A 15,263-nucleotide genomic window follows, 5' to 3' on the forward strand; every position below is an offset into this window, starting at 1 on the left:
TTGGAAAAATTCTTCTTAGCAAGCTTTTGGGTATAAATACCCTTCATCAGGCTGAGGAAGCATCTGCAGTTGGTATGTGCTCTTCCTGGATGGAACTGCACCAACTGCAGATGCTCTCTCAACCTGACAAAGGGTCTTTATACCTGCAAGCTCGCTAAGAAAAAAAAAAAAAAACTTTCCAATTATTTGAGTTGGTCTAATAAAATATATCAGATTTACCCAAATAACTTTGTCTGCCCATGTCCTTAAACCAACATGGCTACAACCTACACCCCTAAAACCTGTGAACACATTTGTTTTGATGACACTAATCAGGAAGTTTTCCCCATCCAGGATGGACTCTCTCATGAAAGAGAAACTCACCCCCATATGGAGAATAGTTAGAGCACTCACTTGGACTATGTGGGATACCCAAATTCAAGTCCTAATTTTGTTGAGCAAAGTCTAAGTCTTCTATACCCCAGGGGTGTGATCTGGCCACTGGACTAGTGGCTGTCATGTTTTTCTGTGAACATGTTTCAGAAAGTTTCCTTCCATTTTGCTCTAATATAGAATGAAAAACTCTGTGAACTCAAACATTAGTGAAATATTAGGACTAGCCAGAATACAAGAACTATTTCAATAGGTTTAGTAATTTTGTTATAGCTCGTCTGCCAAGCAGTATGAAGAGACATATAGTTTAATGTTTCAGAAACTTCAGAAATTCAGAAACTTCAATGAAAATATTTTTAAGTATCTGTTCCTTAGAAAATGGATTCCAATTTAAGCTTGTCAAAAGCTCTGTTGAATATAAAATGGGATTAAAACAATATGGAGTACCTGGTGGAATATGGAGCATATTTTTTTTTACTCTTTGGGAAAAAAAATATTGGACAGGTTCACCATTTGTGAAATGCTACTTGTTGAATGACACCCATTTAATTATTTTATAGTAATTTAAATAATATATTTCATGCCACAGGAAATGGAAAGTGTTCCACAAGACCAGGCACACTGTTGCACTTCTGCACCAGCTGAAAGAACTGGAAATACAACAGACGGAAAACCTTCACTAGAAACCAAAAGCTTCACAGAGGAAACAAGAATTCCCGAGTACCCACTTCACTTGCTTCCTGCTGGTATTGACCAGGAAGTCTTCAGTCAGCTTCCAGTAGATATTAAAGAAGAAATTATTTCTGGTAGTAGCAGGCGAAGGATTCATACAGAAAATGTTTTGGGCCCACCATTACTTGCATCTACACAAGCACCACCATATTTTGCACAAGAAAAAATGCAAAACACTTTCCGAAATCTCCATGAAGTAGATCATAGTATCAGCTTCTCAGCGCACACCGAATTCTTTACATCTACCATTGAGCCAGTGACAGCCATGGTACAGAGATCTACTCCAGGTTGTACTCCTGCAAATTCCCTAATGGATGACTGCGTAGAACAAGAGCCCACAAAATCACTCCATTTCAAACAGAAAGACTCAGTTGTTTCAAGCCTGCAAAGCCAACAACCTTTTCTGCAGCCTCATTTTTCAGGCGCACAGGAACAGGCTCTTGAAAAGTTCTCTCAGGCTGAGAGTTCTAGAGGACAAGAATCACACGAAGCAAAAATTGTATTCCCTGTTAATGTTGACCCAAAGACTTTTTTTGAACTACCTACAGAAGTACAGAAGGAACTACTAGCTGAGTGGAAGAATCAAGAGCCCATTTCCAAAACGCGCTTGAATAAACCATGTGAAAAGCTAAAAACAAGCAAAGGAAAAAAGAATGCACCACTGTGTTCATCACAGTCTAACAGTTTACTACGGTATTTTAAACCAAACTGATGACTGTGTTTATAATAGAGATGATTGGCATAAAAAATTTCAGATAAAACAAAATTGCCACAAGAACGGGCACTTAGAAGTCAATCACTTTTACAATAAAGAAACTTTTACATTGTAACATTATGACTGTACATAAAAACTCACTAAGACCATCTCAGCAATGAAAAGCTTCATTAACACTACATGTTCTTTTGTTAAAGTAGCAGACTTATGTATTTTATTTGGTCCAAAGTAAAGGATAGGCCTGGTTTCCACCTCCCCACCTCATTCTTTCCCTTTTTCTTTGATGAGTCTTCCAGTTGTATTATCCTCACTGAAAAGCTACAGTCACTGAAAAGTTGCAGATACTTAATGAGACTTGTTCTTGTATCAGCCAAATTGTATTAAGTAGGCATTGGTTTCTACTGCTAAATCCTTTTTTATTAAACCCTTAACATACAGGAAATGCTTACTTTGTGGAGAAAAAGATCCTGTGAACCTGTTGGCACACTGAAAATGTATGGCTATTTATGTTAATTCTTACTTCCATAACTGCTAGAGAACAATCCCTTTTCCATTTCTGAATGTCCTGGATTCGCTGGTTGCAGGATGCAGACAGTAGCACATATGCTTTAAGAGATGTTCTTTATAACATACAAGAACTCAATTTCTTGCCCATGAATCCAATGTTTTATAAATACTCCAGGATTTTTTCTTTTCTTATGAACAATCATAAGCTAACCAGTCTTAATGTTCAGCCCTCTTGATCAGGTCACTTATATGGACCTCATTTTGACAAGTTACTTAAGGACAGCATTAAGTTGCTGAAGTAATTATAGCACCTCTCTTTTTTAAAAAAATTCTTACCAATGAACAATTTGACATTTAAAATGTAGCTAATTACTGTTTGAATGTAATTTGTAATAAATGTATTTACAATTACTAATACTTCTTTGAGTCAAAATTAAATAATTTGAGTTACAAAACTAGGCCATGTTGCTTAAAATATACATATGTAAAACTATGGCAAAATATTGATTAGTCTGTCAGTGCAACATACTTATCAACACTTCTGATATTTTACATAATCAAGTTATTTCACGGTAGCTTTATACAATAAAGTGCTAGTGTGTTACAAAGTACATCACAGTGTGTCGTTACTTTTGACTTGCTCTGAAATCTGACTCGTGTATGTATTTTGATGGCAACTCAATGCAAGTCCTAATTAAATCTTGTTCAAAAAACCTTTTCCTGTAAAGCAATGAAACAATTATTATGACACTGATTCATAATTTAGCATTTAACAGAAGTACACTAAACTAAGTTTTACATGCATGCTTTCTGTGTTTAGACCACGTTTAAAACTAAGCTATGGATATTTTATTTATAAAATGAACTTGGGTAACAGCTGCTTGTTGTTCAAATGTGCAGGATCTTTCTCTTTATGTTTGACTAAGGTGTCTACTTATTTAATGCCTTTAGTCCAGCCCTTGTATCAGTGATTAAGTTTATGAGGATAGTTGGCAATGCTGTTTCCACCACTGAATGAGGCAAGATTCCTCCCAATTCTGGCTGGATAAAAACAACTAGTTTGGAATGTTCTGGGTTCCTGTCAGAAATGGAACAGAAGCCTTCAATTAATGTTTGCATTTATCCAGCATCAGTTATAATCTATAAGATGCAAATACTGACGTCTTGCTTCTATTAAAGGAATGCAGGATACATAAATAGCCCGATTCAACTTGTCACTGTAGTCCCCCTGGCTTACATATTGCACTACCTAAGTTTTGAGCATCTACCCCATGAAAACATGCAATAACAAAGTGAAATGGATCATATATACATTTTGTGCACAGAAGGTAACAAGATGTTAAAAAGATCTTACTTTATGCATGAAATAAATACTCACTCTGGCAGTGGGGAACAAACATAGCCACAAGGGTTGTTATGACCACGGATGCAAGAGGGAGACGGAGGGCATTCTGGATACTCCACACTGACAGCTAAATGACCGAAAACAAAACTGACAATGAAGAACCTATCAACTAAGTATATCAATCATGTTGACATCAGAGTGGGCCCATCATGAGATGCTTAATGCGCAGTAGCGTGCCAGGCAAAAACTGCTAATAAGCTAGTGCGCGGTAGTATTAGGCTACTATGCAACAAGCATCACTAAAAAACTGTATCAGCACTACTGTGCAATAACTAGTTACTGCACATTTAGTTAGTAGTTCATTAAGTACTAAACTAAATACACAGTAACCACGGTTCATTAATGAATGTGTAAACACACCCACTATTTCTCAAAAACAAAATGCTGCTTTTCTAAAATGGCATTATAAACTTGTAAATACAATTACTACTGGCTGGGCACATCTACACAAGATGTTTACTGCACAGTAGACTAATTAGTTGTGCAGTAAACACTTCAGTGTCCACATGTGCCCCTATTCAGTTAACTAATTTACACCACAGCAGGACAGTACTTGTAAATAGTAATACTACTCTGCTGCAGAGTAAAAAACTGCAGCAGTGCATGCATGGATGCTGCCCTGGCTGGCTGGTCCACACAGCTGCTTCAGTGCAGGGGCTGCCTGCTGGCTGGCCTCACACTGAACTACCCTCATGCCCCAGCCAGACCCTCTACAGCACATTTTGATGGGGAGAGCAGCCCCAGGCTGTAAGGCTGACCCGCCCCACAAAGCATCCTGCCAGCCAGGGCTGCTTTGACCCAGATCAGCATGCTGCAGTCCCAGGCACGCATTCAACTGGTACTAAACTCCAGAGTATACTGCTTCACATTAATTGCAGGTGTAGATGCACCCTGTCAGTAGCCATTACATTCTGCTAGCTAGGTTTTAAGAGAATACTTGCTATTTGTGCGCACACTTGCTCTAAATGCAAATGCAAACTTCCATTACTACAAAAAGATTCCGAGAGTCACACCTATAGAAATCAACTTCAAAACTTTTGACAAACCCCCATAATTAGTAAGGGAACTAGGGAAGAACAGGAAAAAAAATGTCTGCATGTGCAGCCAGAATTGCCTTTTGGAGGGGGAAAGGTTTGCAGGGGATGTCACAGCAGCACTGTTATGCATGTGTTAATGTATTAAAATAATTCAATAATCAAACTATTTGGAGAACATTTTATGCTGCCATTTGCCAAAGGCCATACCTGCACACAGGAAAGGCTAAAACAAAACGGTATTTTTGTGGCTGTATTGGTACACAGTTTAGCGGTAACGTGAATTAATTTCACATGTATAATTTTTTCAGTAACAGTATCGGTACAGGTCTGATAACAGAAAAAAGAGTGAGCAAATAATCAAAGACTTTCCCCATTAAAATAATATCTTAACTAGGGTATAGAGCTGGTTGAACACCACAGAAATGTCTTAAGCCATTCAGTAAATCCTGGTGAAATATGGTTGGAATATATTTGGAAACACTCCTTATTCCTGCTCTGATTGCTACGTCTTTCTTCCTTTTGGGAAATCTCTTTTCTTTTCATGGATCCACTTAATTTTTTACTTTTGAAACATTACACTGAGTCTTCCTCAAGAGTTATCTTTTCCATGTTTCCCCCCCACCATTCTTTCCTTTTTTGTCTCAAATTATCAGCTTTCTTCATAATGTATCCCCTTGATTTGTTACCACCCACCTATGACTCCATTTATGCACCCACTCGTAGACCAACTAGGAGAATATTCCATATAAATAAGAAAAAGGAAGGACAAAACCCAAAGAAACCATTTTTATGTATAATAAAGTAAGAGCAAAGAGCAGAAACATTATTACTTTTTTTGGAATTCACCTTTCATCTTATTATAAATAATTATTGTCATTACTTTTTTACATTTACCTTTTTATTGTCATTACAAGCAAGCTCTTTATTTTAGGAGATACGAGAGGGGAGAATTGTTTAGACAAATCCCAATCACAGTTCTTAGGACTTGAAAATTATTAGAAATTAAAATGCTTTATAGGTGCCAAACATGCAGTTAAGGAACATTAATATTGAACACAGATATGTAAAAGTGATAAAGTAATAATAAAAAATGATTTTTTTTCTATACAAATTGTATGTGAAACCTTCAATTTTATTGATAGAAGAGAGTAAATATTACAATAAAAGAAGCAACTTGTTATGCTGAAAGACATTTATAATACAGAATTCCCTAAAATAGGTTAGTAAATGGTGCACAAAACAAGGGATTACAAGACCTTTTTCCTCAAAGTTAGTGTGCACTAAGATAAGAGAGAAAGCTATCTGAGATCTTGTAAAAGTGAAGTCTGACTCCTCTACCTTTACCTAATCCTGGATGGGGAAAACTCTGATGGGTATTTGTTTTTACTTTAGCTGAACTTTGAGTAGAACAAGGCATCACTCAGTGGGTGCATCTACATGTGCTATTAGAGTAATATGATAAACTCCAGTGCAGTTTGTACCAGAGTCAGCTGCTCCCAGATGCAGCATCTGCACATGTGCTCAGGACCACAGCACTTAGAGCCAAGATGGAGCAGCCCCAGGCTGGCAGGTGGCCTGGGGGGGTCAGCCCCAAGGTCTAGGTGGCAGTGTCAAGCAGCGAACGGGCTGGCTGGGGCACGAAGGAGCTACAACACAGGGTTAGGCAGCATGGATTTTAGCACCCTTGTGCCCCTGCCAGACCCTGTCATAGCCTACACAATTTTGAGCACACGGTACTATCTTATGGCAGAGTAATTACATTACGGAATACAATAGTACTATCTTACAGCCAAGTTAATTAACTTACTGTGCCCTAATACTGGCTCACGTATAGACTGTGACACTTTACTACAGAGCTAATTGGTCAACTCTGCAATAAGGTTCATGTGTAGATGCACTACTGTGCAAAACTGGGTCAATAGTAATCAATATCATAGCTTCCAAAAGAGCCAAAATACACATATACAAAATAATATTTATAACTTACAGTTAGTAGTAAGGATACCTCCAGCATATGGTTTAATGTGTACCATATCTACAAAATCTCTTGACGAAATCAATCCCATACCATAACTCTGTGTAACACTGTGATAAATGCCCGTGTCCTACAACAAGTAAGTGTAGATTAATTAAACAAATTCAGTTTCAAGAAATGTAGTTTTCTTTCATTGGCAAAATTCAGTTCTCCTAAAGAGTGAGAATGTGGCGAAAATAGATTTCTATTTGTTTGTATGGAAAAAAGGTGTTAGAGAGATCTGGAAAGAAATATTAAGTATAAAAGTTATTCACAATTGTTCATAAATGAATACTGAGACCTTTTCATTAGTCTACATAAGGGTAGGCTAAACGCAGAGATGCTTTTCCTCTTCAGAGACTGTTTTGTGCAGTTCTAGAAGGATCAGACCAGAAATCATAGGAGTTCTGAACACATTGCTGCACTAGTACAATGCAATGTCAAGTCAACCATCAGATATATTAGCATAACAGCCAATCAAATTTAAAACAAAAAAGCCTGATTGTTAAAAAGTATTATTAAGACTCCTGACAGTAACTATATGTACAAATGTAGTAGCTATATGTACAAACTATATGTACACATTAACTTTTCCCCATGCAAATACAATTAAGTGCATGTACACAGGGCATGCAATTACTCACATGCTTTAACAGGACACCTACCTACCTATCTCTTTTTTAAAATTGAGCCAATTTTTTTCACAAGTTTGTGCATCATCTTGCTGCTACTGAAACATGCCAGGTTGTGACAGGCTAAATGAGGAATTGTGCAAGCTTCCCCAGGCTGTTCTGCCATTATGTCACAACCCTGACCCAGAGGGACCTCTCGCAATGTTCTTTATTAGTTCAATTGCTGGCATCTCTAAGGTTGCCATAATGGATGTAATCGGAGGTGCTAATTAAGAGTTAGATGCTGGACGACCAAGAAAATGGGCAGAGACTGCCAAACTCATTTTACACAAACCATTAAATGGTAGTAATTTTTAGTCACAATCAAGCTAGAATACATTCATATTTGAACCCTAGAGATTAAATGCTCTGTATCCCATTAGCAGTCCTTTTGAATCATCCTACACAAATATCAGTTATAAGATATAGTAGAATCTTTGGATTATATTACGGTATTACCTGGTCAATCTTTTCTAGCAGCCGGTAAGACTGTAATGCCTTGTCCCACTTGGATCGATGTTCAGGAAGATACATAAAGGGAATAACTTTAGAAGGTACCTCCTTAATTATCCCTTCTCCACGGTATCTAGGTTTTGTGCAGAAAAACATCTAAAAGTTATTAAATAATATGATGAACTGGAAGAACTAATTTTACAATAGTAATTTGCTAGTGTTTGGGAAGTCAGATTATAATTAAGGAAACCATGGGGATGTCAGTGCATTTACTGGGCTGATTAAAATTCAATTAAAAAACAAAATGAATTATTCTGGAACCGATTTGTTTTTTCTCCAAAGAGCGTTACAATCTTGACAACACAAATTATTAAATAAAAATTGCATTACAAACTATTGGGTTGTATCCTGTTAATTTAAAAATGCATTTCCTTTACTTATTAATCTATTAATTTATCTTTTGAATTTTTCAGAATATTTTTGGCCTAATTAGAATTTCCACACCACTCTGGAGCTCTTATTTTTGTATAAGTATCCTCCATATTGAGGAGACCTTGTATGGCTGCTAACGACATCATTGAAAGCCATATATTTTGCAGGAGTCTTAGATCAGGGGTTTGGCAACTTATAGCCTGCAGATACACTGGATCCAGATATACTGCTGATATACTCCATCCAGATGAAGGGCTTCAGTGGCATTTGAGACCCTCCATCCCCATGGGCTGGACGGAGGAAGCTTGGGCTGGATGGACTGCACCACGGCCAGGCTGCTGGAAGCTTCACCCATGCCACAGTCAGAGAAATGGCAGCAGCACCCAGGTCTTAGTGCTGCCCTACCTCAGACCCAAGTTGGGTCTTTCTGGCCCACCACTACTGCTGGTCTAGGTAGATGACAGAATTTGACACAAAAAGAACAGGTGTAGTTACGCACAGAGATTATAAACCTGATTCTCCGCGGCCGAACACTTTGTGTCATCACAGAAACATTGCCAAAGCGAGTGTTGTGTGGGTGTAAGCGACTCCCCGAGGCAGTGGAGAATCAGGTTCTCGGCGTTAACCGTGCTGCTTGCAATAGGTATAGATCTTGATGGGAGCCGTTCGAAGATCTGTTCAGTGAAGAGCAGATGCCCTCTGTGTTAAGATCAGCAGATTTCAGTTGAGCCACACCCTTTATTGCAATTTATTTATGAATCACTGTTTAGCAATATCACGAGAGACTCTTGCCCAAATCTTGTAAAACCTTCTCATGTGCAACCAGTATGAACCACTTACCCAGAGAGAGTTCCTGTAGGCCAAGGAAAATGGAAACTTTTGAAAACTACAACTGCCTTAACAAAGGAACGGGGTCTTATCACAATAACTGAAATTTCCAGGTTTATACAGAAACATTTATGAGCTGAGGACACAGGACTAGGAGGAACCTCATGAGTAGGGATCTCTGGAAGTTGTGCCATAAGTGCATGACACAGCAGCTTCTTTCATCTTGGAGTTTCCCCCACATGCCCCCAGTGCCGACTGGCAGAGGGGTCCTGTTGCTTGCCACGCGCTGCCTGTGCAAATTCCAGAGATCCCTACTCATGAGTCACCAAATCTAGTCTCCCACTGCTTTGGCCCATCAAACAATTGCTTTCATTTATTTATTAAACTTCCTCTTGGAACCACGAACATTTCTTGCATTCGCTATTATTACAAAGCTGCTCCTGAACTTCACTACTCTAATGGTTAAAATACTTTTCCTAATTCCCAGCCTAAATTCATTCATAGTCAGATTATACCCATTTTACCTTTGACCAACACTGTCCTTTGGCTAAAATGTTTCTTCTCATTCTTCCCACTTCGTATTTGTAGACAGCAATCAGGTTCTCTCTCAGCTTTCTTTTTGCTAGGTAAAACAAGCTAAACACTGGTCTCTTTTAGTGAGATAGGCCCCCTCACTCTGCATGTTCCATTTTCATTTCATCTTTCTTTGACTTGTGTGACACGAATGGTACACAATTACAAATAAGGTCTTGTAAAACATCATTAATACTTCCCTATAACTGCTGAAAATACTTTGAGAGGCACATCCTAGGATGGCATTTAAGGAGCATTATCCCCAGCGAGGACACTGCTACACTCTCCTGCTTTGTCCTCATATGCACTATTTCAGGTTTGGGGGCTCCCTAAACTTACCAAAAAATGGTATAACCATGGGCACATGCGTGGCCTCCCAATATGCCAACATATTTATGGCAGACCTTGAAGTTGGTTTCCCCTGCAACTTCCCTCTCATCTCCCTGATATACCTCAATGATACCTTCATTGTATAGACACATGGGAAGGAATCTCTAGAGAAATTTCACCAAGACTTAAATAAACTTCCACTGCTCCATCAGACTAACTCTGGAATATTTCACACAGCAGATTCATTTTCTAGACACTACAGTGAAGGTTTGCAATGGCCACATTGCCACTACACTGTATTGTAAGCCAACCAACTACCACAGCTACCCTCAAACCACCAGGTTTCATCCTAAGCCCACCACTAGAATTACTGTCTACAGGCAAGATCTACATTACAACCAGGTCTGTTCTGATCCCACCAACTGGGATACAAACCTTAAGGATTTGAAGCTGGGATTCCTTCAGTGACAATACAATCCCCAAACTGTCGCCACTCAAATCAATAAAGGCAGACTCGGACCTTGCAGCTGATTTGCTACAATACCAACCAGTTCCTCTGGTTGTCACCTACAACCTCCAACTTGAACACACTTCACTAATGATCTCCAGCTCCTCCTGGAAAAGGTCAACTGTCTCAAGGTAGCATGGGGGAGAAACCTGTCCTGGCTAAAAGGCAGTCCAACCGAAGCTGAAATCTTTCAGGAAGGCTACCTAGCTCCCATTCTCAGCAAGGTACCAGACTTTGCAATAAGTCCAGGTGCCTGGCATGCCCCAAAAATCAATACCGATCACATCAGCACTGGACCAAATAACATGGATTATAACTTCCAAGGTCATGTACCTGCACCTCTACCAACACTGTATACGCCATCACCTGCTTACAGTGCCTCACTGCTATCTACACTGGACAAACAAGGCAATCTCTGCATAAAAGAATGGACTAACACCATTCATTCTTTCCTTTTCACATTATTCTAGAAAGACACAGAGGACTGTGGCAAAACACTTTAACCTCCCTGGACACTGCATTGCTGACTTCAGGGTAGCTGTTCTTAGGCAGCAAAATGTTAAAAATCAGTTTGAATGGGAAGTTACACAACAAGAAATCATACCTAACACAATTTAGTCTGTGTTTGGTTTAAATAGGGCCTACTGAGTCTTATCCCACTACCTAGACTAGTTTTATGTACCTATGAGTTCTTTGATTAGTACCTCTCATAGCACTGCCTCCCTCTTTGCTCCCACCTCCCCCTCCATTTCTACCGCTTTCAAATCACTCTCTCCACTCTATACACTACTCCCTAAACTTCCTATATTCTGCTCCCTGCAAGTAAGTTCCAGCTCACAAAAGCTTCTGCTATATCCCTCTCTAATTTAGTTTATAAGGCGCCAATCTACTTTGCCTTCTAAATCTTCTCTGTGAGCTAATAAAGACAACTATTAGTACTCCTCCGTTAAAAGAATTATTGGCATGTGTGGCATGTAGTTAAATATCTAATGGAAACAAAAACTGGGTACAATTTGAGCATCTCACCCAGGTATTGTGTCATAAATATTCTTTACGTATCCATCTTTATGTATACGAGAATAAACACCAGTAACTCTGGGTTTATTTTCATTCCGTATACATAAATTAATTAATTGAATATAGGCAGGCAAGAAAAGACTAAAACCTGTGAAGACAAGGTTCTTTGGGTAAATCCGATATCTTTTATAACTCAGATAGTTGGAAAAATTCTTCTTTGCAACCCTTCGGGCATAAATACCCTTTGTCAGGTTTAGCAGTTGGTATGTGCTCTTCCTGGATGGAATTAGAGTTTCTCTCTCTTTTCTATTCCAGTTCATTTGCTGTTCTTCTCTAATTACATTAGCCTTTTAACAATCCCTTGTGCCACTGCTCAGAACACTAGCATGTATTTAGCAAGGTGATAGAGAAAGTGGAAATACTTACAGATTTCCTGCATATTCTTTTGAAGGCTTTGAAGAAACTGTAACATTTTTCTCAGGGAAAAAAGAGAAAAATAAAAATAAGCTGTCACTGATGAAAAGTAGTTATTTTTGATTATTGTTTACCAGTAAGTTTTTAACCTTTTACAACACATATGTTTTAAAGTATATAATGTAATAAATAATATTAACTGCTGTACTATTTCCTTACCGAAACTTTTATTACTCTCCATCCTGATGCATCTTGACTGTACGACAACATTTTTTTGGAAACTTCATCCGTAATTTTCTTAAAATCCATCTACCTGTAAAGAATTAAAAACAATTTGCTGTTTTGTGATACAATGAAAGAAAAACACAGGGCCTGACCCTTCTTCACACATGCAAAACGTCTAAGTACCTGTTACTCTACTTAATGAAATCCCCTGTAACCATCAGGTAAGATTTCAAGGGGGAAAAGTCTTTATTTAGATAAAACTACAGTTGCCTTTAATAGGAGTTGTGCTTGAATAAGGATTATAGGATGGGACTTTAAGAAATAACTACAAAATTGGGGTACATGTCATCTACTGACTGAATGAAATAATCTTACAAATTATTATCTAAATCATCAACCAAGACCTGATCCTATCAAGACTCACTTGCTTCACTTTGCATATATGTTCATATGCTCCAAGCGAAATCAATTAGTCATTCGGGTACAATTAACTACAAAGAAAAATCTTTGTAGGGTTGTCCTGGGAGAATATGGGCACAGAGTTTTACAAGGCTGTCTTTGCTGACAACCTGCAGAACGTAAACACCTCCTTATTTTTTGTACGCAGAAAAGGAGAAGTTGTCATGGACAGCATAAGGAATTATCACCGGGTTTCCACATCACTGGTGGAACTGGCTCAACAACTTGACAGCTAATGGAAAGTAAGCAACGTGCATGAACATTAGTTTCAGAACAGCTCCTGTTTGATCATGTTCATATCCAGCGCTTGCTGCCTTTTCTGTGAATGGGAACAGTCAGAGAGCGGTTATTCTTCAACCAAATCCCTGTTACATGGTGTTCTCACCTCAACAAAAAAGACTTGGGCAGGGAGAAATAGCATACCACATGACTAAAGTCTACCACATAGTCTAAAGCAGGGATTCTCAACCAGGCTGCCATTGCACCCTGAGGTGCCTTGAGGTCCTTTCAAGAGGGGCTGTCCCACAAGCGGTGGGGTACCATGCAGTGTTAAGTGTGCAAAAATGTTTCTCATGCTAAAAACCCACTTCAAATATGAATCCAGCAAGATGCTGCTCCGTATCATCAGGGTTACGGGTACAAACACCTACACGATTCCTACGAGACATCCGGAGACAGGAACCCAATCAAGGAGGAAAAATTCAGTGACGTGCTCTGGTCTTCCTGAGATCTTTGCAACAGAGGAATTACTCTACTATGTTTCCGAAGTCAAAAAACCAAGTGGAAACTAAAACTGGCATTTTCCAAGGAGAGCCTTGAGTCTATCAAGGGATTCCTTGAGTTTACCAAAGGGTGCCTCAAGTCTTAAAAAGGTTGGGTCTAAAGATTAGGCCTATTTGACACATAAGGTTAATATGGGCTTAACACCCATAGAGCAATGGTTTACCCCCCTAATCCTGCCCCCCATTATTAGAGGGAGCTATTGGCTACTCATCAACTGAATTTCAGGGACGGCATAAAACAAAACAGGGATGGGAGGTGAAGGTCAAAAGAGGGGCACCAAAGAGGGACACTGGGCAAAGCACAGTGGACAGAGCCCCCTGGCCCACGAATGAATCCAAGGAGACAGCGGACAATTGCCAGTGAAACTGCCCAGAGACATGAGTGGACCAGGGACAGGAAAACAGCCCTGCAGTACCTGGGGTCCTTCTGACTAGAGCTTGCCCTAGGGCCAGGAGGTGGTTGACCAGGATGTTCCCCAGACTTGGTGGAGCCGTGGATGAGGAGCACGTTAACAAAGAGGTGCAGGAAGTTGTGCAGCCACAGCTGCAGCAGGGGATGCTGGAGGAGGAGGTGAAGGGGCTGCAAACGAGGGCACCCCAGGTAGGCATGTGCCAGGATCCCCTGTCTGATTGCAAAGGGCGGGTGTCAGGGGTACCCATGAACCATGCCAGACACCCGCCCATGGCAACAGCTCCGTAGAGGAGCTGCCAGTTAAGTTGGGAAAACTCTTCTTAGCAAGCATTCAGGTATAAATACCCTTCATCAGGCTGAGGAAGCACCTGCAGTTGGTGTGTGCTCTTCCTGGAGGGAATAAGGCCCCCCAGGCAGTTCACAGAGGATAACAGGCTCACCCACCAGAGGTTAAAAAGCGTGAGGGCAGCTCAAAGCTGGAGGACAGACTGTGGTGCCCAACACGTGCTGGGCGTGGCGTGGTGGGCAGCACGGCGGGAGGGAGACAGGAACATTTTCATGTGCCGCATCAAATTAGCCAGATCTGCTCCGAATCCATTAAATCACTCCAAAGCCTTATGTGGACCGAGTACCGGCAAGCTTCCTCCACCTCCGACTTCCCAGCCTCGGGCTTCCCCTGCCTCCAGGTCCTCCGACAGACTCTTGTTGTTTCTTTTGTGCAAAACTATTTATTTCTATATACAGCATGCGCACGCACACACACGCATGCATGCGCGCACACACACCCTTCCATCCACACTCACACCCCCCTTCCATCCATCCACACACACACCCCGATATCCACACACACCCATTCCAGCCACACACGCATGTATCCATTCCATCCATACACACACCCCTATATCCACACACAACACACGCACCCATCCACACATTCATACATCCATCCACACACACACACTTACATCCACCCACTCACTGAAACATCATTTTTCTTAGTAGAGCTGGATCAAGCAGTCATGAGACGCAGCCCTCCGGCAGGGCACAGGCGGTCCGTGCCACCTGCCACCTGCACAGGAACCTCCGTCCAGGCACGGAGCGAGGTCCCCGCAGCTCACGGGAGCCGGCGGCACTGGGAAGGAGCCAAAGCGAGAAGCCCCCGTGCCCCGCAGCAGGGGATGCTAGCGAGAAGCCGGCCGGGCCCGCAGCTCCGCCGCACGCACTCACCTGCCCAGGGGCTGCAGCGCACCGCAGCCCTCCCACACCGGCTCCGCCTCGCTCGCCCCTGCCCGGCGGCTGCAGCAGGGCAGTGCAAGCCGCGCGGCATTGTGGGAACTGCAGTCCCAGCTTGCCCGGGAGAGGCGGGACTACAGCTCC

The 15,263-nt window shown here is 40.8% G+C and overlaps 2 protein-coding genes across 6 annotated transcripts in view; one reads left to right on the forward strand and one right to left on the reverse strand.

Annotated features, from left to right (window-relative positions):
* Positions 1–3,237, forward strand: part of POLI (DNA polymerase iota) — a 16,910-nt gene extending 13,673 nt beyond the window's left edge. For all 4 annotated transcript variants that reach the window (XM_090037804.1, XM_090037806.1, XM_090037807.1 and 1 more), the window contains exon 10: positions 962–3,237. In XM_090037804.1, coding sequence (XP_089893930.1) covers positions 962–1,816 — 855 coding nt within the window. In that variant the 3' untranslated portion in view covers positions 1,817–3,237. The remainder of the gene's footprint in view (positions 1–961) is intronic.
* On the reverse strand, positions 2,913–15,206 carry STARD6 (StAR related lipid transfer domain containing 6). 2 transcript variants are annotated; one of them, XM_090037809.1, is made up of 7 exons: positions 15,114–15,206; positions 12,228–12,321; positions 12,021–12,070; positions 7,913–8,039; positions 6,756–6,873; positions 3,705–3,798; positions 2,913–3,046 (listed from the first exon to the last, which is right to left on the reverse strand). In XM_090037809.1, the coding sequence occupies exons 2-7, from the start codon at positions 12,315–12,317 to the stop codon at positions 2,953–2,955; spliced, it is 573 nt and encodes a 190-aa protein (XP_089893935.1). In that variant the 5' UTR covers positions 12,318–12,321; positions 15,114–15,206; the 3' UTR covers positions 2,913–2,952. The 2 variants fall into 2 exon arrangements, with proteins under 2 accessions (XP_089893935.1, XP_089893934.1); XM_090037808.1 differs by lacking the exon at positions 2,913–3,046 and adding an exon at positions 3,257–3,404.
* Positions 15,207–15,263: the final 57 nt, after the last annotated feature.

Source organism: Crocodylus siamensis, chromosome 3 (assembly GCF_052110815.1).
Source record: "Crocodylus siamensis isolate JL-2025a chromosome 3, ASM5211081v1, whole genome shotgun sequence".
NCBI lineage: Eukaryota > Metazoa > Chordata > Crocodylia > Crocodylidae > Crocodylus > Crocodylus siamensis.